Raw genomic sequence first — 27,010 nt, 5'->3', positions numbered from 1 at the left:
GCTTCATCTGTGATCACATAACGGTGGCTCAAAGGCTTCTCAAATGTCACACCTATAAGCATTCATCCACCTTTATGTTGATCTACATTTTGATAATATCCAAATCTTATATTTCCAAGTTAGGTGGTTACATTTTTCTCTTGGATTAAATAATCAATATTTAATGTTCCACAAAGTATTTGAACTAATTCCTCGTAAATATATATACATTACTGGATTGAATAAACAATATTTAGTGTTCCACAAAGTATTGGAATAAAGTCTTTTTTTCTTAGAATAAAGTCCTCGTAAAACGTCAACAGGCTCTTGCGCAATGCTGACGCAGTCACTGCCTGACTCCTCCCTCTTCAGTTCATCTCAATTCAGTTTTTACTGAGATGACGACAAACACGACTTCACCCTCACCGCGGTTACGGCTCAACGTGCACATTCTCCGGGGATTGTCAAGGGATTTCAATGGTTGGCCCGTTCTTTGTAAGTATCCCTTATTATCACTCGGTCTCCGACTCTAATATTCCAGAAAGACGTTAATACCGACTATCCGAGTCGTCTGTTTGACCGTCATAGCTGTGAAAGCTCGCGCTTCAGCCGGTGAAGGAGCTCGCGAGGGTGGCAGCCATTTGCCCGCGTACGTTTGAACGGAAACTCCATACTCGCTTGATTTATTCGTTTTGACAACTAGACGGTTTTTAGCGAGGTTAGAGACAGTTTGCCGATCATTCCTGAGTTCGTTGTCAATAAATGAAGGGGCACGAGTTCTCAGTCTGTCCTGGACTGCGCTGGCTAGCTGCTTGCTAGCGGTCTCATCATCACCCAGAGACCGTGTCAAGAAGTTAACGTAGTTACTCAGACAGTTTATTTGTCGTTTGAGCCTTAAGTATAAAATTAGACACATGTTTGATTCTGTATATAGATGTAAAACATAATGGTTACTTTGACGTTTTTCATCGTTTGACCGACTGTGAGGGTCAGAGAGGGTGAGCGTGAATTGTTAGCCAGCGAGCTAATGTTAATGTTAAAACTGTCAGTTCAGTCAGATATCACTTTATCGTCACACTCCAGAATGTTCCTGATTTCAGTGCTTCAGTGGTTATGCAAAGCGTGGATGATTAGGGTCCTTAATTTTTGTTTCTTTTTAGTGTAACGTTTCCACAAAATGTGTCACACAAACTTTGCTGGTTAACGTAGTTACATGTAACGTTAACTGGTTTCTTCATATTAATGTTTGCTTTATTTTAACTGTGACTCTGGCATATGGTTACCCTTTAAAGTCTACCCGTGTCTTCGATCATTCCCGTATCCAATACATGGTTAAACTGTAAGCTGATGACCCAGCATTAGACTTAACCTGCGCAGTGAACTGGCTGCTAAGCCAATAGTATTTAAATGGCATGCTTGAAGAACAGGTACGCTGATGTATAGGTGGAATTTGATTTCAACCGGTTCTCTAAACGAGAAGGATGCTAATTGATGACATGATCCAAAAAATGCGTGCTTGGATGCCATGTGTAGTATTTGATGAGTCACCTGGTTTCATGTTCCACCTTTTTCATCCTGGTCCTGTGTAATTAATTAAAACTGTAAAGGATAGGTGTTGGTTAGTGGGTTAATGGCTTATGCCATATTTTGAAGTTTGAGATGGACATGCAGGCATTCCTGCCAGAATCTGATGGGAGTTGTAACATTGCCAGGTGGGAACAAGTCAGGACATGTTTTAGGGCTTGAGGTATCCTCTGATTTTGCATAATATAAGGTGAGATATTTTGCCTGGCATGAGTTTTTTTTTGCTGATGGCTTAGTTGTTTGATGTTAATGCTGGTGTTATTTAGTTGGCTAAGTTATGATCATGCTGCAATGTATTTCATCAGCAAATAATCAACGTAATGTACCTATATGGACATTTCATTGGTCGTTTGACAGAATTTGTGTTTTTACTACATTGGGACAATATTAAAATAAACTTTAAAATAACAACTACATTTCTGATAGAATAATTTCTTATTTAATTTAGATCATTTCTTTAAGGACCAACTAAATCATTATGAAGTGTGTGTGTGTGTTTAATCAAATCTAGATGATATCATGATATGGTGATGAAAATATACCAAAAATTGAGTTCTTCACTCTGTATAATTGAAATGTTTATACATCGTCTTAATCGTATTTGCATTATTTACTTATTTTTCTATTTATCTACACTTGAATGTTTTTATAAAATGATTAGTAAAAAAAAGTTCAATAACCCGGCTATGTATTGTGATATTCACAGTCAGTCAGTATTTACAGTTTCATGCACCTGTAATACACAACACATCACAAAATCATGATCGCCTGCTGCTATAAGATGTTGACTTAGCTTAGTAAACATTCTGTTTGTTTTAGTGATTTAATTCAGTGAAGGATCTATATATATGCTAGATGCTATCTACAGTTTTGCCCTTACTTTGGTTTAGTGCTGCAACGACACGTCGGCGTCATCGATTACGTCGACTACTAAAATACGTTGACGTGCGTGAAATGCTTCGACGAGTCACACTGTTTACATCTCGCGTAATGGCATACAGGGAATGGAGAAAGTTGCATTATATCACAAAAACAGAGACCACTGTTATCAAAAGTATGGTAATAGCCAAATAAAATGGCCATTTGTTCCCTTTGAAAAACCGATATGGTGTACCAAGGCAGCACAACTGCGATGCACCAGCACCTCAGAGGGAAACATCCTGGCGCTCTCCGGTGTTACGGTTTAACTGGTTACTTTTTGATCTGGTGACCAACTTCCTGGTTCATGTCTCTGCTGCAGATGTGATGGAATGACCGCAGCAGATTCGGCGATTCTAAAAGTACAAACTGATGTGATATTATTAAGTGTCTAATAAATGCAGTCTTGCTCATTGCATGATTCCGATATTCTTGTAAAGATTACAAGTTATTGGTATGATCACCCGTAGCGGCTGAAGTAAGGATAAAATAAAAAATAAAGTAAGTCTGTGTTGGCGTGGTTTTCGAACACACGTTAGGGGCGTTCACATATCGCACCTAAAAATGCGTGGAAAACGCTAGTCGTGCCACTTTCTCAATTTTTCCAAAGCGCTCGGGCAGTTGCACCCCTGGGATGTCTGCCGTTGCTAAGCAACCATGATGTGCTTTCTCCATGAAGACACGGAAATTTCAGCAAAGGATAAATCGATTTGCAGCACTAAAAATAAGCGCTATTTTCTTTGCCTCTATATTTTTTTATACTGTAAAAACTTCAACCACATTGGTTGAAAATTAATAAAGGTTGAAATATTATATTAGAAGTTGTACTTATATTTTTTTGTAAAGTTATCCAAAGTATTCTTTAGCTAATCAAAAAAAGGACATTAACGATTATTTTTATTAAAATAAATAATTAATCTAGAGTAGGCGACTAATCGAAAAAATAATTGTTAGTTGCAGCTCTACTTTGGTTTCCAGAACAGATCAAGTTGGGAAAGTATTAGACTTTAAATTGAAAAGCGTGTGAATTCAGCTTTATTATCTATACCAGCGGTTCTCAATTCCAGTCCTCGCACCCCCCAGCTCTGCATATTTTGATTCAGATAATCAGCTTGGTAGAAGTAAGCTCCGTGCATGAACTGTGTTCCCATTTACATGGTCTCTACACAGTGTTCATTGCTCCCTACTCCCTGAGCAAGGGGACATCTGTTGAAGTTTACTTCACTTCGGAACATTCATTCATGGATTTGTGCTGCAACATCTTCACACACGGACAAGTGTGACATCATATACCTCTGTAAATAAATACAATTTAAATTCACGTCTCGCACACTTCAATGCACTTTTGAATGGAACACATGCATTCGCTTCGAACTGGAATCTTGGCGGAATATCCTGTGATGTCCACTTCGAAGGGCACTTACGTTTGAATAGTCTGAAGCATAAGAGAAACTTACAAAATTTGCAGAGGAGGAGGCGCGAGGACTGGAATTAAGAACCGCTGATCTATACTTATGCACAGATTATATTTTCTGTGAGCTTCCCTGTATACTCATGGCTCTAGTTGCCTAGTATGGTTGTGTTTGCATCACAGGGCTTTGCATAAAATATGGTTTGTTGTGAGTTTGGAATGGATATAGAATGTGGTTGTAAATAAATAACCTGAATGTGTGTGAATGCATGTGTATTAATGACTTGAATACAGAACTTACGATTGTATTCTGCTGCTGTGTGAACATTGCCACAATAAATTAGAGCCCGACCGATATGGTTTTTTGGGGGCCGATGCCGATGCCGATATTAACTCGAAAAGAGCCGATTTATAAGCCGATATTTTGATTTTGAAAATAAACTGGATATTAGACCCATTTCCTATATACTGCATTTACACAACATTCAATAGCAAAATATCTGCCTGTTCTATGTATGTGGGCTGTATAAACCATTTTCCAGAAGAGATTATGTAAAAAAAAAAAAAAAGCCTTAGATTATAGTCTCAATGACTAAACAATTGCACATCAAAAGTATATATTTTTTAATGATAAAAAAACAGCCTGATTTTAAACATTTAACACTTTTACTTTCTTCCAGTTGAAGCTGGTTTTAACAGTCTGTGTGTGTTCTGTAAATAAATTATAATACTAAAGTTAAAGTATTTGCAGAAGTAGTCCCACACTTTGCTGCTACAGCATGCCCTTTTTCAGCCATCTGTAGGGCAGAAAGAGACAGAGAAAGAATAAGCATGTGTATTAATAATATCACCATGTATCATTACTCGTGTCATCATTAGAATTAGAATTATAATAAACAGGGATCTCCTACATAGGCAAAAATGAGAAATATATATATATTTTATTTGTCAACCAATAGGTATTACCTATTACCTACTTCTATTTAACAATATTACAACATTTTCCTGTTATGTCTTTAAAGCTGCTTTGAAACAATCTGTAAAAAATAAAAATAAAAAAAATAAAAAAAGCGCTTGTTCAGCTCACATTTATTTACATGTACTATCTGGTTAATCATTTCTGACGCATCTAGTCGAAGTTGAATGGTTAACGTTAGTGTCATGAACACACCGCTGTCAATTTTGAGAAGAACCACCTTCAATCAAGTTAATAGCAAGCATTTAAGGGGCCTGCTAAAAAGGAAGCTATATTAGCGTTAGAATAACATAAGGCTGTAGCTATCGAATATTTTAGTAATCGAGTCTATGATAGGCTTTTGTACATTCTGCTGAACAACAGTCTTTAACTGGACTTTTATTTTGACGGGTTGGCGTACATTTACAGTTCTGTGTATGTGATGCTGCTTTTACTTAAATCAAACGGTCAAATGCTCATGAAGTGACTGTCAGAGCAGTTCTGGAGATGTTGTTCATGTGTTCACGTGATTATTTAGTGAGACAGCAGACGCTGAATTCACCGCGAGCTTAATGCGCTTACGTGTGTTTAATGAATGAAGAGGCGCTTCTGCGCCATTCATTAACAGAGACACGCAGAACATGCAGGATTCATATTTAAAAAGACTATTCCGGCTTAATACTTACAGATATTCGTCCATATCGTGATTTGATGTAAGTGCAATGACCTATTTTTAATGAATTCATTCAATAACATAACAGCTGTTGTTTTTTCGAGGCACGCTGAACATAACTTCTAGTCATTGCCCCCCTGCCACAGTTACCCGGTCATTATGTGGGAAACACTGCAGATATATTTAGAATAAGTTAAACGATAACGTTATAGTTTGACCTCTTATTAACGTTCGCACTCTTCCACTGATAAACATGGTATTAGCTCTGTGGCTAATCTAATATAGCAATGCATTAAGCGGCTGTAAGTGATGTTACAGAATATTTATAAGTGATAATGATAGGACCGTTAGCTAGAACTACCACATCATTGTATATACAGTGTATGAACTAAATCATTTCACATGAAGAACGACAGACTCACCGTCAAAACAGAAAAAAAAAATCTCCGTGGCTGGCTTGGCTGATCGCTTTCTTCGCTAGTGGATTTCTGGCGCTGTTGTCAACTCTGGAGCTGCAGAGCTCCCTCTGGTGGGTAAACTATGCAACACTCATAACATGAGTAAAGCATGAGACTGTTTCTCATCATTCATCGGCCGTTATAAACGCCGATGCCGATTTAAATGCAATAAGCTCATATCGGCCGATAATATCGGCCGGCCGATATATCGGTCGGGCTCTACAATAAATTGACCTTCAGCATGATTCTGCTTTGCTCCAGAGACCTGGTGCTTTTTTGGTAGGGGTGCTCCAGCGGTTAATTCCATCAGGTGCGTGATTTTACATAGAGCAGCTGTTACTACACAGAGCCGTTGTTAATAGAGAAGATGCACAAATCCACTTCATTTTAAGTGTTTATTGGCGCATCTTCTCAGTTAACAACGGTTCTGTGTAGTAACAGCTGCTCTATGTGAAAGAAGGCACCTGATGGAATTAACCGCTGATTAGAAAAACCGGCTTTTCTGACGAAATGCGCATTAATGATCGGCCGATTGTGATCGGAGCACCCCTATTTTTTGGCAAGTCTGCTGAATTCTCTCATTATTAACTAATATAAAGACTGTGCCATATGAAGGCATGATAACTTTTCAACACACTGAAGTACAAACTTGGCTTTTTTGATCAGCATTAGACCTGTTTAGACCATATTTATAGCTTATTTGGCATTTTGGATGAAAAGAGCTGTCAGTAGCCCCTCTTACTGGGCAGCGTGGTAAATGTCACTGGTAGCAGAAGTTCACAGCTTGTTAACAAACATGGATTGAGTTGTGCCTCACAGCAGGCTCTTCTAAAACATCTACACAACTGGCAACAGCATGACTCCCATTCCTCCCACTGTCTTTTCTGCTTGTCTGCTTTAATATTGAAGGAGTTGTTATAGCCTTTGAGCCAGCATTGCAAGCCCAGCAGGAGTTATGCTATCCCTTGATGAATGAGCACAGTGCTTAACACTGTCTCATCCTGACCTGACAGACATCTGCTCCCTCTGCATGGCTTCCATAAAAGCTGCATGGTGTGGCCTTTGAGAAGACAGTCAATCATCAAGATTTATGTTTTGAATAACATGAACTGTCTGCCTTGTCGTTTGAGTCATTCTGTTTGGTTTACAGTCACAGTGGTATTAGCATCAGACTCACAGGAAATGGGCAGGTTTGTGGAAGCATTTATAGGAGTTCCCTCCTTTTTAGCGGAGTTTCCACCGAGCAGCTTCTTGTCTACATTGAGTGATTCTTCAAAACGCTAATATGGTGGTTGATGACGTTGTTGTTTTTTTGTTGTTGTTTTTGATGGGTTATTAGGTTTTACCTTATTTTGCACATTAGTTTTGTCATCCATTGTTGCAACTTGAATTGCACATGCAGAAAAAGTGTAGGCCTTTTTAAAGGCATTTTTTAGACATTAAAAAAAAAAAATGTATTTTTCTCACGATAGCTAACACTCCGTGCAAGCCTGATTTCGTGAGCTGTTTATGAGGCGGCCTTTTACACCAAGTTCACACATACTCTGTTTGCAGTGTATATGCAGACCATGTGTGGTATGTAAGTGGTGAAGAAGCGGCACAAACTCTCATTGTGCTTTCACACAGGAGTCTGCTACAAGTGTCAAGGCTAAGGGTACCAACTTGATTTCTTAATGCTAGTATAAATCTAAGGTATTATGCAAATAAAAATCTAAAGCAATTTCATTATGTCTCTGGTACAAGAGTTGGGTAAACCTAAGTTGCTTTATTAAATTCTACATGTACTATAGACATGTTTAAATGTGTGAATACAAATTCTAAATTCTAAAATTGCAACATTGATAATAAATGCAAAAAGTTGGTACTTAATTACTTTTTTGTATTGAGTTTTCAACTTTACAAATGTACAAATAGAAGACTGAGCAGTTGCCATTAATTGATTACACAGATGAATAATAATAAATAATAAAAACTGTTTGTGAAATTATGTGTCTCAGAAAGTTTTCAAATTACTTTAAGTTATTTATTGTAGAAGTATAAATTGTACCTCACCTTCAGCATTATAACTATTTAATCCACGCTGGACTGAGATGGTGACGGTGCCGCTGCATGTCATGCCAAATCTCTCGAGGCAGATGCATCCTTAGCTTGAGATCGTTTTTTTTTTAGATCGGCCTTTATAGAGACCAGCGATCAAACATCCCAAAGCGATTATCGGCTGATAGTGATTGGTAATTGATCAATCAGAGCACCCCTAATTAAGAACATTGTTTTTGCTCATAAGCTTACCAAAGCACATTTCTGCCAAAGCAGTCATTTCTGTGTGTCTCTAAACTTGACCACAGGCAGCTTTCAAGGTGCATTTGAACTCGCAATCACTCCTATCTCATGGCCATTTTTTTTTTAAATCTAATTGTTTGACATCTGAATGGGAAGATTAAAGCAGCAGGTGCATTAAACATATATAGCCTACCTTATTTAATTATTTCCCTTTTAAAATGGCTGTTTGAGGAACATTGTGACTATGGCAAAGCACAACATAAGAATGATGATGGCTTCTGGCTGTACCTTATTGCCTTCTCTGTTGATGGAGATTAGCATTGCACTGAGCACCTGGCTTTGGCAGCAGATTTCTCTCTTCCCAGCACCCTGCAGTTTTTTTTATTATTATTATTATGCAAATTTTCATACCACCTGCTTTTGGCATCAAAAAATGAAGACCCCTGTTTGTGTCTGGACCAAGGAGCTGACCTCAAAATGATCCGATTTGTAAGATATTATGGCTTATCAAACTACTTTGATGCAGTCAAAAGTCACACAGTGTTTTGTCAAAGTTTAATTTGTGTGATTGCATGGTGCAGTCTTGTTGACACGTCAGTCAGTTTTCCTATACCTGTTACAGCGTGCAAATTCACAAATAAGATTCTGTCTATAAAATTCTGTGTACTAAATAAAATAGTGTGTTACAAAATATTATTGCTGCAGTCTATTTAAAAGTGTCTATTTAATCTGAATGAATTATGAAACATTTTAATATACACTAGGCTACCAGTCCAAAAGTTTTTGAACGGTAAGATTTTTTTTTTAATAATAATTCTCTTCTGCCTACCAAGCCTACATTTATTTTATCCAAAATACAGCACGTGATCTTTTAGAAATCATTCTGATATGCTGATTTGCTGCTCAAGAAATATTTATTTTTATTATTATTACTACTATTATCATTATCACAAGTATATAAATTAATACTTTTAATTTGCAATGATAAAAATACAAATAAAATTTAACAGCAAATCAGAATATTCAAATAGTTTCTGAAGGATCATGTGACATTGAATAATGATGCTGAAAATTCCACTTTGCATCACAGGAATAAATTACATTTTAAAATACATTCAGGTAGAAAGCAGTTGATTTAAATTGTAAAAATATTTTACAACTTTACGGTTTTTGATGTACTTTGGATCAAATAAATGCAGGTTTTTATATATATAATATATTTAATACCCCAATTTTAAATGGTTCAACGACTCACTCAAAAACCTACTTCACTTGTTTCATTACTGGATGAATCAGCGTTTTTGAACGATTCTCTTGAATGAAAAATTCATTCATCGACACATAAATTGCATGCAATCCAGTGCGAACATGGTTTTTAACGATCCGGTAAGACTTTGCCAAAGGTTTAATAGACTCAGGTAATCATTGTCATTTAGAAATGAGATCGAGAGGGTGTCTGAATCAAGATTGCGATCTTTTAACGATTAATCGTGCAGCTCTACCATGGTACCTTACAACTTTTTTGACCCTTTATAAATTGGTTTAGACTAGGGATGTCAACGATTAATCGATGATCGATTAATTGTCGATAAGAGATGCAATCGATTAAGGCTATCGATGGTCGGTTAACCGATTCAATGTTGGGCTGCGTGCGGCTCATGCGCACTCAACACGTGCGAGCGGCTGTGAGTGACGGTGACGATATATAAAAGCATCATCATTCATTCACAATGTAGAAATTAAGCTTTAATGTGATTTAAACTTTAAAGTACATTAAAATAGAAACAACATAAAAGTTCTTCAACATTAAATGCAATAGAAATGTAGTTACTAATCATTTCATCAGATAACTGTTTTATATCGTGCGCTTTGCAGGGCTGCGGGACACAGTGACAGGACAGGTAGTCTATTCATTCCTACAACTTGTTAATTCATTCCTACGAATTATTAATGTGGCAATTGTCCATGTTTCATTAATTTTGTTCCCTAAATAACCCATGATTTAAGTGAAATAAGGGAACAAATTAATAAATCGAACGAATTCTTAATTCATGAAATCTTTAATTTCCCTTCCCATGTTTACCACAGTAAGAGATGCGAAAACCGTTATTAAAAGCGAAAGATAATAAAATAAACCTGGGAAATTAGAGGGTTAGACTATGAAGATTTAGGAAAAAAAACAATGCCTAAATATACTGAATTTGTGGAAATTCGTGACCAACCGGCAAACCAGAACAAAGCCGCGTAAATGAAGACTATGGGGTCCAAAAGCATGGTCACGATCTAACATTTTCCAGTTAACCTATTATTCCTCGAATAAACAAAGCTTTTATACCACACTTGTCATAATCAGATCTTATCATTTCTAAATAAATAATTGCTGGATTCAAAACATTTAATTAGGCGCTGTGACCGACACATTCCTGGAGCATTCAGTTTAAATAGACCGTAGTATACCGGTCCACTCTGCTGTTATGCCAAGGACGTTTTTGCTCATATGAAGAGGATCATCTTTTCCGTCTATATGCGAATGCGTGTTAAGTACAAGCCTAGTTTACATTATAAATAATAGTTTAACATTCAAATACATTGCGAATATGGAAACATTTCGATTTGTGCCGAATGAGACATGAGCAATAACCTCCAAATAAATCTAGCCAAAGCCGCGCTCGCTCATCCTCGCCTGCACGCATGCACTGTCATGATCTAATGCGCTGTATGCCGGATTTAAAAAAATCTGCATTTTCTAGGACAGAATCCAGCAGGATCAAATTAATGTGAGCAACTGTGTTTTGGTGCAGCAGCGCCGATGTAGTTCACTTAATGTGCAGCGCAGTCACACGCGCTCCACATTTCGGATAATTTTACACAATAATGTCAGTTGAAAACATTGCAATTGTGCTTTAAAATACAACAACGAGCACCACAAAACCATTTAAAGAGGCGCGTTCAGCGTTCTCCGTGCGGGATTGGAAACTGTCAACAAAGTAAAATGACCTCAAAAGTATGGCGCGCTCTCTTCATTTTATCAAATGATCATAATCGCATCTATTCATTTTATAATCCTGCTACTAGCATTTTATTCAGGCTAAAACCTCTTTAATTCAAGTGAGAAAGCGTTTTGTGTGTGTGTGTGGCTTTTGCACATCCTGTCATACCGCTGACTGCATGCCTGCAATAGATGCATTTTGCAGTATTATGGTTAACGATTAATCGATTAATTGATCGTTAATTTAAACGACGATCGATCATGGAAATAATCGAAATTTGACATCCCTAGTTTAGACAAAACTTTTGTAGTGTAGATTATTTACTATATATCTGTATCTACTGTTTATAGTTTACATAACACTTTTCATAATCAATTATAGAGTATTTTTGTAGTACAGTTAACCAGATCCTGATAGGATATTCCAAAAGGCCTGCATATTAAAAAATAAAAATAAATGAATTTATTGAACAACCACTGTTTTTGGCTGTTTTCAAAATAACTTTTTAATACCTGGATTTTTTTTTATACTAATTATCAAACTTTTAAAACAAATTTAAAACAATTTATCAAGCATGATAAATTACATTTCAAGGAAAAAGGAGTTGTTTTTGTCATTGTGAGCTGGCTGAACTTCAATGCCATATTATAATTATGCATAAATTCAAAGCATTTATCCATGGTGAGGAAATGAAACTATAATTTAATGAGCCCTTCTCCAGCATTCTTCAGCAGACAGACAGGCCTCGAGTATCTGTGTGGCATTCAGGGTTTACCTCGGGTGAATTTATAGGCCACTAAGTATGATTCACACAGATTTTTATTTCTGGCCTTTATAGCATAACGTGTGTTGTATTCTGAACTGGAAGTGTTATTTATGGACCCCTATGGTCCATTGGTTATTTTATGTCCTTTGTCTTTTGTTATTTTCTACATGGTGTGGTTCAGACATGTTAATTATTTGAAAGTGAGCTACTTTGACATTTCCTCTTAGCAACTTAAAAAACACCTGGGGAGATGGGCCATTTATTCTCACACTGTGTTATCCTGTCATGAAACAGGATTATTAATGTTTCTTAATTCTAGGGATGCACGATCATGATTTTTCATGGCTGATTCCGATACCGATTAAAAAAAAAAAAAAAAGTTAGCCCCGACAAGGCACGATCAAGCACCAGAAGTGACAGTGTAAACGCGACTGGCCCTGGCACCTGACAGTGGAAACGCGGCTAATGAAGTTAAAGCCTTTTGCTAAATCTATTTGTGGCAGTCAATTTTGATATTGTGGCGACCCGCCACAAATAAATCAATGTGTGGGAAACCCTGAAGTAGAATTATTTTTTCTCAGAGGTTTTCTTCTTTTCACCAATGCTTCATTAATATTCAGTGATTCTACATTGAAAGAAAACTTAATAAACCGCAATAACTATATCCAAATAGTGTTGCACCATGCACCGATACTTCAAAAGTATCGCGATTCTCTGAAATTAAAAACGTCACGATTCCTAAATTTATTAGTATCGATACTTCAAAGAATGACTGTGTTCCAGATTTGTAAGAGACATATTTTATGATGGTGTGTGCAACGCACGCTTTCAGTGCCTCCCTATGGACGTCTGTGTTTTTTTTCTCCTCATGCACGCAGCAAAAAAGCACTACAGCGAGATGGCTGCATTAGGGGCTTTACTAAACTGATTTGGCTTTACTAAAAATGTGTGCATAATAGCATTAAATAGTTTAAATAAGTTGTTCAGATGAACAAAGCACGAGGTTTCATATATAATATTCACATTAATCGGGGATTAAATGTGGAGTTAACGTGTTCTGTATGCAAAATATGAAAACGAGCGTAACTGCACAGCCCCAATAACTGCGCTTTGTATCTGCTGATTGCTGATCGAGATTTACATGCTTGGCTCACTGACCCTGTATACGCATTCATTTCGTTCATAAACGAGATGTATCAGTTCCTTCTAGTCGTTCACGAATGAGAAGATCTCTCGATCTCATTCAGTGAAGGGCGTATGGGTTCATTACATTCAACAAATCACATGCTCCGTCACATCTTGAGTAACTCGGACAGGATGAAACAGTTCACAGAGCTGTTAACAATTTGCGCATGCGCTGATGATAGCGCCATGCTCGCGCGCTGCTGTGGAGGGAGGAACTTAAGTGAACGAGAAATATTTGGAATATATATTTTCATATTTTATTAGGTTCTTTGATAAGGTTACAATACGAAGGTCCAAGTAGAAACGTATCTTCTGTGATGTCCCCGAAGCAAGGGTCGGGGTGGGTAAAGAAATGTTACTTTATTTGCGGGCAGGGGCGGGCCAAATAATTTCATAAAAGCGGGACCCGCTGGTTGGAAAAAGACCCGATCCGCGCATCACTAGCTTCATGTGCGAGCGTACAAGTGATACTGTGGCCGCTGATCCACGACTGGTAGAAAAAGATGACGCTCACTAAAGCTCACTGGCTGAGTTTTCTCCTCTGAAAGAAAAGGTTGCACAACTGACAGAATGAGGTACAATTTCTGAGATATTGCTGCTAAATTTATTTGTTTTTTTTTTTTTTTGTTTGTTTTTTTTTTTACTTAAGTTGATATTTATCTTTTGGCATTTAATCTTCTGAGTTCAGAAACATTGTTCAATATAATCGCAGTTCAAATTTTTATTCAAAGTTCAGAATAAAGATAAATTTATTACTCTTATGTTTCTTATGATAACTGAGATAATGCTGCTAAATTTATTCTTTCTTTACCTTAAATGTCATTGCTCTAATTTATTTTTTATATTTTGATATATCATATTTTGTTCAAATGTTTAATATATCTGCTGTTCATAAGTTAATTTATTAGTGTGTTATATGATTAGAATGTTGTCCTGGTTTTAATATAAAGCACAGCAATGATATTTGAGTGTATTTTCCTTTTTCAGGAAAAGTATCAAAAGTATCGAAATCGCAATTCTTGACTATGTCTCGGTATCGAACACTACATCCAAATATATTTTAGCAGAACATTTTAACATACAAAAATGGCACAACCATTTTTTTCCCGGAAACGTAATAGCCAACTAAAAGGTGCATTTGGGTCAACAGCATATTCATTGTTGCTCAGTTTTATATTCCTGGGAATATTATTGTGAATATTCAATGTACTGCTCAGCCCTACCTGTATGTTATCAGCCGAACAACATTCAGTTTTTACTACTTGTTAAACAATGTGAAATTCTTTATGGCAGTGCCAGCACTAGTTACACCTGCACAGCCAAACCTCTTTTTCTGATCTCATAAGAGTGTCAATAGACCCACCTTTTTCATCTGTAATGTCCTGGAATGCAGCAAACAAAGCTGTGTGAAACTCATTGGTGGTTTCAATTCAGGGAATTTAATTCAAAGCTTTTTGCATATTACAATATTCAGTTAAGGAATGTGTACTTACATTCTCAGGTGTGCATTTGTGGTGGCCCAACTTGATCCAACTTGTTTTTTCTATTACACGTCATACCATTTTAATTAAAGCATCTTGGCAGCTGTTATGATGTTATTGCTTGTGGCATAGCCTGTGGAAACCTGCGTGACTGCGTATGAACATTTCTGGAGCTGGGGTTAAGTTTACTGCTTGTGGTATTTGCTTAATGCCCTCAAATCTTTGCCATCTTACTTGGGATGAACTTGGTCTTATCTTCTTTTATCTAGATGGAGCATTGATGTTTTGCTCTTGCTTTTTGAGTTGCCACTGACCTTTGTTACTATGTGGCCTCCACTGAGTCAGTACAGCATGGTCACACCAACAAATCATGCAGGCCTGAGCAGGTGTATCCTCACACTTTACTCCCTCACTGCTTGTTATCTTCCGCATACTTTGTTGTGGAAAAGGAATAGGGTTGTGCTCAAATGTTCAGTTCAGAAATGGTGACACACACTTGATTATTAAAAAATAACATCTTTCTCTAAATATTAAAAAATAACATCTTTCTCTAAATAACATTATTCTAATTATATTAATGTGATTATTCTAATAGAATTTTTTTGATGAGCCAAAATATTTGAATACAATATTTCCATGCCTAAAAATAAGTAGAGCGTGTGTAACAGCGGTGCATGTTTGAAGCTGCGGAAGTTCTAGTGAGACTGAAATGACAAGTGAAACTTTTGCACGTTTGTGGTGAAGAGTGGCAAGTGTCAACACTTACACATTCTCATGTTCTCGTGCAGGAGTCACAGATTATCAGTATGCTCATGTTCACCTTACTGGCAAGCAGACTGAAGTAGCAATCGATGGTAAATCTCCAGGGAATCCTTGTGACCTGAGGGGCATTTTCCTTGTGCTCGCATGCATCCGTTCTGTGTTTTTTGGGAATAGCATGCGTCAGTCGGGGGAGTTTTTCTGTGAATTGTCGATTCATGGGTGGATGTTTGCTCTCAGCTGGGTGGATTACATGTGTATGTGTCAATTATGTCTTGATGAGATGCTTAGTTGAACATGACACTGTCTCTGTTGCAGGAAGTCTGAAAAGCATGGGGCTGCATTTATTTGACCAGAAATCCAGTAAAAACACTATCATGAAATAATATTACAATTTAAAATAATGATTCTATTTTAATATTTAAAAATGTGGTTCATTCCTGTTATGTCAAAGCTGAATTTCTAGCAGTCATTACTCCAATCTGATTTCCAGGGTGATTAGGTGCTTAAGAAACATTGGTTACCATCAATGTGGCAAACAGTGCTGTTGTAATGTTTCATGGTTTCCACAATTTTTTTTTTTTTTTTTTATGGATAGAAAACTCAAAAGAACCACACAAAACTTTTGTAAAAATCTTTACGGTCTCTTTTGATCATTTTAATGAAATTTCTCCAGTTGCTCAATGTTTCTTAGTGTATTTGATAGTACGGTTGTTAATGTTGTAGTATTATTTATATAATTTGTCTGAATAATTACTGGAAAAAAATGTGATGCAATGTTTATTTATTTGAGATATACTTGAAGGCTACATGCAGTTGCTGTAACTTGTTAATATAACCCTAGTGTGTGATATAGCCAGCCAGAGGTTTGTGCAAAGCATGAGCTGGCACAGTTCTTATCTTTGGTTTTCTCTGCATCTCTCTCTCTGTCCCTCAGCCCAAGGCCTGTGATCTCACAGAGTCATACTCTGACAGCTCTGAAGAAGAGAGCCTTGCAACTGACTCTGATACAGGTCCAGCTTTTGGTCAGCAGCTCAGACTGTACTCTAGAAAAAAGAAAGAAAAGAGTGCTACAAGAAGTAGAAATAAATAACCAGTCAAATAAATGAAGGTAGCATATGTATCGCTGTATTTTTCAGTTTTTTTTTCAGATTCATTTCTCATAAGTGAGTCAGTTTGTTGCTTTAATCATTGCCTAGTTCTGTGTTCTTACATGCTGTGTTATGTGCATTCATACACAGACCTTTTGGCCCATATCTACAGCAGGTTTCAGACTAAAATTATCATGAAGAATGAAAACAGCTCCAATGTCCCAGCTGAATTTGTTACTCAAATCAGAGGGATCTGAAAAGGATCAGTGCTTTGCTGTTGGCATATAAACCTTTCTAAAGCCCCGTAATCGGTTTCACTGGCTGGGTTAGCATGCTCAGGTGCTGCTTTTAGATGTTTTTTGCGAACCCTAGCTGCTTTTTTTTTTTTAAAAGCCATAAATAGTTAAGTTATACAGTATGTGCACATTCACACTCATTAGACCCCTATTACCTTAGGGTTTATATCACAACATAAGTCACAATTTCGTGCAACAGTTCCTGTTATTAAATTTTTTTTTTTTTTAGCTAAATCAGATTCAGTTAGATTAAGATCCTCACTTCTGCTCTTACAATATGGGATTTGCTCAGTCACACTACGTAAAACAGTCCGTACCGCTTCTATCACCTGTTTGGGCTGCTGTGTTCTCAGATAGAGCGCTCATTATCATTGTGTACATGACACTCCTAGATTATGAAAAGAGCAGCCATATGGCCTTTCAGACATTCCCAGCTGCATAGGGTCGAGGGAAAGAGGGCTCAGATGGAGTAAGGCATGGCAGAGATAGACAGACAGACAGACAGAGCTCTGTACCCAGTGACCTAGATGACCCAGATAACAAGAAGCAGTATTTCACAAAACAGTGGGCAACATGAAACTGTCATTTCTGAGAAGTCTTCCTTTTTTCCAGTGCTCTATTCGTTCATGCACAATGCAGCTGATGTGTGTGAGTGTTTGTATAAGCGGCAGGGGAACTGAGCAGGGTGTACGTGTGACACAGCAGAGGCTTCACACTGGCTCGCCTCTGGTGTTAAAGAGAAACTGAATGTATTACCGGACAGTTCCAGTTCTGCCTAGTTTAAACGTGTGACTTCTAAACACTAGATAGGTCTTGTGAGAGAAGATTGAGTAGTGTATTAGTGCTGGCTATGCGATTACTAAGAGAAATGAATGGCAGAAAGCCCCTAGTGCTCTGTAAGCAAAACTTGTTTTTTTTCTGCCTATCTGCCTTTTATTTTCTTTCTGTCTCACCGTCTGTTACTTTGCACTCATTTTTTTCCCCCCATCTGTTCTTGTAGTAGTATTTACAGGAGTGGCTTGCGAATGTGGTTTGATTTGCATGTGTTTCTGGTAAAAGTAGAGCAAGAGGAGGAAGTAGGGCCTTGATAGGAACGCTGTTATCACACAGCTGCATCCCTGACTGCATGGCTTCTTATAGAACTTTTATGTGCATTGCTTACACTTGGTTTTTACATGCCTTTTGGAGATCAGTGTTGAAAACTGTTCGTCTAAAAATATCAGCATTTAACAGGACTCCAGACTGCAACCAAATGGTCACATTTTGCAACTGTTTTTTTTTCTGCCTATTTTGCGACCTCTGCATTGTTCAACTCGTAAGCACTGTCATTTGTTGCATATGAGAAACATCAAATGGTAACGAAACTGAAAAGCTTAATAAAACCGCACTACTAATTTGAGCTGCACAGCGCTTCGATTGTAGAGCCTGGTTTATGTTTGATTCATCGGCAGGACTGTGAAGGTGTGCGCAGCAAAGATGACACACACACTGAGGAAACAATGGATGGTTTTCAAGCTAAAGTACAGTAAAAGACCGCTTCTTCAACCAGAGGAGGCTCTTTTAATTATGATTGTTTGCTAAACCTTCTGTAATTTATTAGTCGGTACAGCATGCGTTGTGTGTCATGCCTCATCTATTTGTTTTTGTTTATAAACGTTTTGTAAGCTAGTTTGTCATTGTATCTTAGTTTTTTATTGTTGTGCTTTTAAATTAAGAATAACAACGAATCCATCTTTTGTTTTAGTCTTAAAAAGTGAAAAGGTGTATTTAAAGGGGGGGTGAAATGCTATTTCATGCATACTGAGTTTTTTACACTGTTAAAGAGTTGGATTCCCATGCTAAACATGGACAAAGTTTCAAAAATTAAGTTGTACGTTTGAAGGAGTATTTCTGTTCCAAAAATACTCCTTCCGGTTTGTCACAAGTTTCGGAAAGTTTTTTTCGAGTATGGCTCTGTGTGACGTTAGATGGAGCGGAATTTCCTTATATGGGTCCTGAGGGCACGTCTGCCGGAAGAGCGCGCGCTCCCGTATAGCACAGCACTGAGAGCACAACAGACATTCACTGATTAGAGCGAGAGTGTCGCGAAATGTCACAAAAGTAGTGTGTTTTTGGTTGCCAGGGCAAGACAACCCTGCACAGATTACCAAAAAAAAAAAAACAGCATTAAGGGACCAGTGAATGGAGTTTATTTTTACAGAGCATCAACGGAGTTGTGCAATTGTTTGTGTTTGTTCCCTGCATTTCGAAGATGCTTGTTTTACAAACAAGGCCCAGTTTGACGACGGATTTGCACATCGTTTATTTCTTAACGATGATGCAATCCCAACGAAAAGGGCCACGATCGTGTGTTGGAACCGCATGCTGTGAGTAAAACTGCTTCAAACATCTCTGCCTTCTTGTTAGTGGGTCCCCTCCCATGCCGAGACCCGGGTTCGAGCCCCGTTCGAAGCGAGTCGTTGCTGCTGCTGCTCTCGTTCAGTTTCAGCCTCGGGATCTGATTCTGGATCATAAATAAACGGCTGAATCTGACTGTTAGCCATGGTTTGGTTTGGTTGGTTTTTTCCTCACGGTAAAGTCACAGCTTCCAAACGCTTTCAACGCAAAAGCCTTCTGGCGCTCGTGATTCTTTAGCTCCGCCCACACGTCACGCCTCCAGTCGGCCGTGTTTTTCCGGGAAAAATTGGTACAGACTATCTTTCTCTTATGAATATAATAAAACTAATTACTTTTTGGAGTTGTGAAGGAGCATTTCACCCCCCCCCCCCCCCCTTTAAGCAAAACAGACAATTATCTTTTCTTGTAAAACATGACAAGATCCCAAATTCCCAAAGCCCAGCTTATAACACCGCAAAAGAGGAACTCCCGTTCACACAATTAAAATCACAGATAATACTGATGAAAAAGAACGGGTTAAATGTTAACCACTTTCGTTTCCAAAATACTATAAACTATGATAATGCATGCATTGATTAATCCCATGTTGTAGTGCAAAAAAATAAATATATATATATATATATATATATATATATATATATATATATATATATATATATATAGCAACCAAATCATGTGCTCAGACAGAAAATTGGTCGCAAAAGAGCGACAAGTGGGAAGAATAAGTCTGGAGCCTTGTTTAATAAAGAAGCAGGTCAAACACTGAGCTGTTTCTTATTAATCTTGTTTTTCAAATCAGTTGAAAGACTCCCAAACTTTGTCTATCACACAGACTCCACAAGAGACAGATGTTAATATTAATGTAAACGCTATGGTCCGCTCAACCAAGACTGATCTGATGATAAATATCAGGTGCAAACGGGGTCATTGTCTTATTTGCACTTCAGCGTCACAGTAGCATCTCTTTCCACTCGTCCTATTCCTTTGTGTGCTTGTGCTTTCTTGCCCAGCTCAATTATCCTGTCCGAATCATTGGTTTACCATCAGGACCCTGGGGATGGTTTAAAAAAAGAGCTTTTTAGCTTTGGTCTTCTTTTGATAAGATAATCACATTCCTAGTCTTGCTGCTTTTTCTCTTTTGAAGAGGCCACTTTATTCTCCTTTTGGTGCCGTCTATTTAGCTTCATCTTTTGGATCTAGCATTCGAGACTGCCTCTTTCCTACTGAGAATTGCAACTTGTTGACAGTCCAAATCCTCTGATGTTCCTTTTTTTTTTTAACCGTGTCTGTCTCGACATGTCCAAGTCTCGTATCGTGAAGACTCTCATTGTGTGTCCTATTTGTTTTCGTTTTTTTTCTTAATGTGGTTATTCAGTCTGTTAAAGAACAGGGAGCCAAGATGACTTGGTTACTTTGATGGGTGTCCTTTAAGAATGGATGGGGGTGGCGTGTTGAGTAGAGATGCGTGGGACCGTGAAACAGTTGTGGCTGTTTGAAGCTTTGCCTGACTTTAATCCTTGCAACTACTTTAGAGTTTTCAGAAACTCAGGAACAAGCCCTCACTGTATTGTCCTTTTTGTGCTTTTTTTCATGTCAGGCTTTCTCTTTTGCTCTACCCTTCTGTTTTTCTCGAGTGTGCACAGCTTTTGATTTGAGAGACTGCATTTGTGAGGCAAATGTTGCATTTGCAATACACAAGACATTGTACTTTGTGCTGCATTGTGACATAGGTGTCATGATGTCCTAGACTTGTTGTTATCACTCAATGGGACGAGTCACTGGCTTACGCAGGAGAAAGGATGAATCATCATTCAGAGCTGAGCAGTAGTACTCTTAAGATGTTGATAGGGTTTTTAAAAAGGATGTCTAAATGACTGTTAATTCAATGTTTTCGTTCTGCTCTAACTTTATCTTCTTTCTCCCTCTCCAGCATTTCTGTGTTGATTCGGATCACACATATATGGCGTTTGTGACCATCTACGGAGAGTTCTGCCAGGCTCAGCACCTTACCTTCGTGGACAAGTGAATTGTTAGCCACCCGCGGGACTACGCTACCCAGAAGCCTCCCTGACAGCCAGCACACTGGGCCCAGTCTGTCTCTTCTATACCCTTTTGTGATCCCGTGTAGTCCGCAAACACACCCGCCTCACTTCCTCCCTACAGCTTTTTCTCCCTGTAGCCAATCAGAAACTCTTCTCCTGAATGGGGTAATCTCAATTGTCTCAATTGGATGACTGAGGGATAGTCTCCTTTTTCTTTAGTTTTCCTTTCAAGTTTCTCATCCCTTTTTTTATGCATCCTTTGAACATTGTGGACTAGATCACCATCCTTTTGACTTTAGTTTGTACTTCTAGTAGTCTAGTGTCCACCCTCCATTTCACCCAATATATATATATATTTTTTGTCTATTTATTTTTTCATACTGCTGAAAACTGAGCCAAAGATTTTTTTTTAAAGAAACAAAGGAACAGGAATTATAAGTACTTCATTGTAATTGTTTTAAAGACGTCTTGCCAACATGAACCGCCCTGCCGCTGTTGAGATTTCCTATGACTGCATGAGATTCCTCATCACACACAACCCCACCAACTCCACTCTCAACAAGTTCACTGAGGTAAGAGAGCCATCTAGATGCTCTTTTTGTGAATGAGCTTGAAAGGGGAAACCCAAATATTCTCTTTCACGCGTTTCACTCTGCCTCCTCTGTCCTTAGGAGCTGAAGAAGTTTGGGGTGAACACACTGGTAAGAGTATGTGAAGCCACCTATGACAAAGCACCAGTGGAGAAGGAGGGCATACAGGTCCTGGTGAGTAAATCTAATTGAGGTGAACAGTGTTTGGTTGATAAAAAGGCACATGTATGCCTGTGCTGCACTCTTGGGAACTCCCATTGGTAATTCACTAGCATAAAAGGGCAACTAATCGTTTTTTCAGCTAGTCCAAAACTCCCACACTGGCCCCAGGCCATACTTATTGTTAAGCCCTGTTTTTTACTGTTTATTGTGCCTTTTATTCTTTACATGTTTAAATGGTAAATATTGAACCCTTATACACTACAGTTCCAAAGTTTGGGCCAGTAAAATATTTATTTTTAAATACATTTATTTTATTTTCACATAGTAAATTGATCAAAATTTTAATTAAAACATTATTATTGTTATTTTAAACTTTTTATTTAACAAAGAACCCAGTCACAGTTTTCACAAAAATATTAAGCAGTACAACTGTTTTCAGCATTAATAATAATAATAAATGTTTCTTGAACATCCAGTCAGCATGGGAGAAGCATTTCTGAAGTATATGACACTGTTGTCACATTGCAAAAACATTCATGCTTCAGCTTCTTAAAATTTTTCCCATGAAATTGGGTATCGTATGATATTGTGGGTTGCATCAACTGTGCAGCAAATTTTATATATTGCTTTGTCCCATTTGCAGTGGTCTTTTCTGTGATCTGATCTCAAAAGGGGAACTGAACAAGCAAAATCTCAAACATGCTCCTTTTCCTCTTCAGATCATGCAAGTCGTTTCACCCATAGCACTTCTGATGTCACCAACAAGTGCTGTATGCGGGTGTGTGTGTAACAAAGACATCTCCTTAGTGACCTGTGGGGAAAAAACGTACTCTGCGTGTTATGTCTTTATTTATACTCAAAATTATCTTGTTCTGACCCTTCTGGAAAAGCCTAGATAGGCCTGACAGTTTATTTACCCTCTCTGCTCACCTGTTACTCTACATGCTAGTTTGGTAAACAAAAGATATATTTACCGCCACTATATCTGGAGATTTAGGCAAACCCAAGTTTCGCATTTAAAAGAGGAAATTTCAGCCCATGACTTTGTTCCCTTTTATGTATTTGATCATTTTCCATGACCTGCAGATTATTATTTGGACATTATAAGGAAGGAAAGGTGTTAGAAGGGGAACAATATCCTTACTTCCTTAAAGAGAAGGTACTGAGTAGTTAAAAATTCACTGTCATGTTAGGGTGGTTACAGTCATGGCATCTGTCTAACTGCAGTAACCCTATACCCGAGTGAAGATTTATATATCTACTGTTCAATACAGTGCACCTTGGAACTATGGTTTGCATGTTTGAGTAGCATAGAAAGTGAGAGACTGCTGTGAGCTGAAGTTGTCTTCGGGTCAGTAGAAGCACGGCGGTCCAGACAGCTGCGTAGACATGGAGCTGCCAGCCAGTACGTTTCCATTGTCTGTCATACTCGCCCACACACGCTTTCTCTTCAGTGTTCCCAAGCACCAATCTTCTCACACGCTCAGATCTAGGGATATTTGAAGAGGAAATGCAAAGCAGACTGCGATAACTACAAGAAACGGTTGATAATTAATGTTGTCCTGAGCTGTGTTTAGTGATGCAAATGGATTTACCAGAAAACTACTATACTCCATTAGGATGACATTAGACTTCACGTCATTTTGGTGAACACGATCCATCATGAACTCCTCTGTATTCTTCACTCCTCCTGATGGCTCTCCTTATTGATCCTGTTTCCGGCTTCACATTATATCTTATTCTCCTTGGTCTGTCCTCTCCTGTTTTGTCTCCTCATATTTCTCTCTTCTCCTCTTAACCCTGTTTCGCTAGTTGTGTGGTTTGTCTGGGAAGAGGCCAGATCTCTGTGGCCTTCTGCCCAAAAACAGTTCATGAGAATGTTCTGCTCTCCCACAATGCCTTGCTCCACAGGCAATTTCTGCAAGGCCTAGTGTGAAACATTTCAAGTTCTTCAGCTGTTTTACTTTGAAAATGTTCTCTCTAGTGCTCTGAGCAATACACAAGACATTAAATTGCTGTTTGTGAGTTTATGTTGTTGTTGTTTTTTTTCACTGCTGCAGGACTGGCCCTTTGATGACGGAGCTCCGCCCCCAACCCAGATTGTAGATGATTGGTTAAACCTGCTGAAGACTAAGTTCAGAGAGGAGCCAAAATGCTGCATTGCTGTTCACTGTGTTGCAGGGTTGGGCCGGTTAGTGTTTTAGTTGTCAATGTGCTTCTTGAGAGATTTGAGCAAGTGTTAGTCCCTCCTTTATTAGCTCTAATGATAGGACATATGTATCATCTTGAAATAACTTTCTATATCTGATCAAAAAACAGTAACATTTTGAAATATTATTGAAAATGAAAGTTTTGTATTTGAATGTTTTTTTTTTTTTTTTTTATCATGTAATGGATTCTCGTGATGGTAAAGTTACCAAGCAGCTTATGTAAAGGCTTACTCCAAGTCAGGTGAATCCGAAACCTGCCTCATTATACTGGACTTCTAGTTAAGATAGTTGAGTCCATTAGTTGCTCAAGCGACCCATGACCAGTCGAAACTGTGTGGTTGTGTAAAAAGTAACCTGCATATGAGCTCCACTTGTGTTCTCAAACTCTCAGCCTCTTTCACCTCTGTATACACCTGCTGATACACACACACACAAAACAGTAACCAGTCTAAACTTGAGAAGGTAAAGGTCTGTGACCTGCTTGTGTTAGTTTGGTGTAACCAACATTGTGGGCAGTACAGTGTACTCTGTACTCTTGCATTCATTTTCCTGAGCTCAGTTTACACCAGTTCCTTTAGCGAAAAAACAAACAAACAAAAAAACAGCAGCACCATTTAAACGAGCCTGTGGTCATTCTGCTCTCCAAGCGCAGAAGTGTTTTTTGTTGTTGTTGTTGTTTGTTCTGCATTTTTTAGAGAGGGTGTGTGTGTGTGTGTGTGTGTGTGTGTGTGTGTGTGTGAACTCAACTACAGACTGCCTTCTCAGCTCTTGACCTCTTAACATAAACAAGCAGCTCAGAATACAGTTTTCTCTGTGAACACAAGCAAACTTGTTTAGGAGCTCCCAAAGATGGGACACTGATTTGATCATTGTTGATGCAGGTGGAAGAATGAATGACCTTTTAAAAAATATACATATTTTTATAAAAAACGTTTTTATAATTTTTTTATTTATTTTATATTTATTTTTTTTGTTTTTTCATCAAGCTGTAAGTTTGTTCACTGAAAACTTGCATTGTATTGAATCTGTTTTATCTTGTTTTCATAGAGCACCTGTACTGGTGGCTTTAGCCTTAATCGAGTGTGGGATGAAGTATGAAGATGCGGTGCAGTTTATTAGACAGTAAGTATTTTGTATGTTTTCTCATTGATATACATTTGACAATCTAACTTCTGTTTTAAGGTTGGAATACACTACACACCTTTTTTAAATCTGAACAGTTTTTAAAAACCAGACATCATACATTTGACAACTTGCAGATGGTCACTGCTATTAGACTGTTAGCTATTAGATTAAAATAAATATGTGCCCCTCGTACCTTGCATGATCTGTCAACTCAAATTTCCCAACATTTGCAGACTACCTGCAACTAGCATTTACTCCTTCAAAATTAGCACATAAATCATATAAAAAGAAATATATTATAATATAATAAATATATTTTTTTTTAGGAAGAGACGTGGAGCCTTCAACTCCAAACAGCTTCTTTACCTTGAAAAATACAGACCCAAGATGCGTCTGCGGTTCAAGGATCCCAACGGTCCCAACTGCTGTGTCCAGTAATGCGTCAATTCTGTCAGTCCTTCAAAACAACTGTGGGAAGTTGAACCAGGGTAAAGGGGAGCAAAAGCTGTGGGTTATAATTGTGGTGATTTTATCAAATGAATCATGGCTAATCGATCACAGGGATGTAATGAATGATAGCTAATCTATGGATTCACCAGCAGTATCAATGAGAAGGGTCAAAGCACACAGATGAGCCCACAACCTGGTTCCTTAACCAGCGTTAACAGTCATGGGCAAGAATATACACCAGTTCCCCTGATTTCCCAAATTTCCAATCCTTTGATGACTTTTTATTTTGTGTTATTTCAGAACGAGTACTTTGAACCATGATGAAAAGATTTACATTTGCTGTCAATGTTGATTTTTTTTTTTAAGACTTTTATTGTTTGGCATGTATCTTTTATCTATCTTATTTTTTTTTCTTTTTGTTATAATTTCCACACACAACAGCCAATTCTGTTACAGAAACAACTCTGAAGTGTTTTTGCGCCATCATTTTTAAGAAGTTCCTCTCCAATGCAGCAATTGCCCCCTTTGAAATCTTTTAATTTAGGGTTAGCCTAGGTTTTAAATATGTCAGCTGCATTTATTCTCCATAATTAGTGTCTTGTCAGGAGTGTGGGTGGGTTTTTTTTTTTTTTTTTTTGTGGAGCCATGTTATTTTCTCTAGTTATCTTAATCTTTGGGGAGTGCAATATTGAGTCCAGCTTAGAAAAATCCTCACCCGTAGGACGGTCCTACATCCAAATTCAAATACAGGAGGATACTTGGCTTGACTTAGGCACTCGCTTTCTATAGCTGCTTTTTGCTGGCTGCTCCGTAAAAAGCTTAATTTGTTGGCCTGGCTGTGACACCCACACATAAAGTGTACACTTTATCTGTCACCCTACTGTTCAGCCCACAAACACTGAAGGAAGTGAGAGACAGGAGACCTGTCAGCTCTGGGTTTATTTAATTACATTTTTTTTATTGTTATTGTTTTAATCACTGTGCTCATTTTGAAAACACCCCCACTTCATCTTGGTTTGAAGACAAATAAATGAATTGCAATTGATTCTGCCTATTTTCATTGTGTTCTTTCCTGTAATATGTTAGCTATTTATTGTGCTTGGTAGATGAGTCACTTTGTGATGACTGATTTTTACGGCCGCCTTCAAGATAACATCCGAAATCATTCCGGAAGATAATGTGAAAGATAATTTGGCGCAAGTGACATG

General features: G+C 37.9%; 1 protein-coding gene across 1 annotated transcript; it reads left to right on the top strand.

Annotated features, from left to right (window-relative positions):
• Window positions 1-323: 323 nt before the first annotated feature.
• Window positions 324-26,847, top strand: LOC113091595 (protein tyrosine phosphatase type IVA 2-like). The gene is made up of 7 exons (XM_026257171.1): window positions 324-474; window positions 21,154-21,430; window positions 21,729-21,837; window positions 21,937-22,029; window positions 24,078-24,208; window positions 25,275-25,349; window positions 25,679-26,847. Exons 2-7 carry the CDS (start codon window positions 21,426-21,428, stop codon window positions 25,788-25,790), a joined length of 525 nt encoding a protein of 174 aa, XP_026112956.1. The 5' UTR covers window positions 324-474; window positions 21,154-21,425; the 3' UTR covers window positions 25,791-26,847.
• The last annotated feature ends 163 nt before the right edge of the window (window positions 26,848-27,010 follow it).

The sequence above is a fragment of the Carassius auratus genome, unplaced genomic scaffold (assembly GCF_003368295.1).
Source record: "Carassius auratus strain Wakin unplaced genomic scaffold, ASM336829v1 scaf_tig00214237, whole genome shotgun sequence".
Taxonomy (NCBI): domain Eukaryota; kingdom Metazoa; phylum Chordata; class Actinopteri; order Cypriniformes; family Cyprinidae; genus Carassius; species Carassius auratus.
This window is presented reverse-complemented; position numbering and strand designations above follow the sequence as displayed.

What these genes read in the sequence shown, in the direction of transcription:
- LOC113091595 (XM_026257171.1), top strand. An exon ending in AGGAGGGCATACAGGTCCTG is followed by an intron (nt 22,030 to 24,077) that starts GTGAGTAAATCT and finishes TCACTGCTGCAG; the next exon opens with GACTGGCCCTTTGATGACGG. An exon ending in GCGGTGCAGTTTATTAGACA is followed by an intron (nt 25,350 to 25,678) that starts GTAAGTATTTTG and finishes ATTTTTTTTTAG; the next exon opens with GAAGAGACGTGGAGCCTTCA.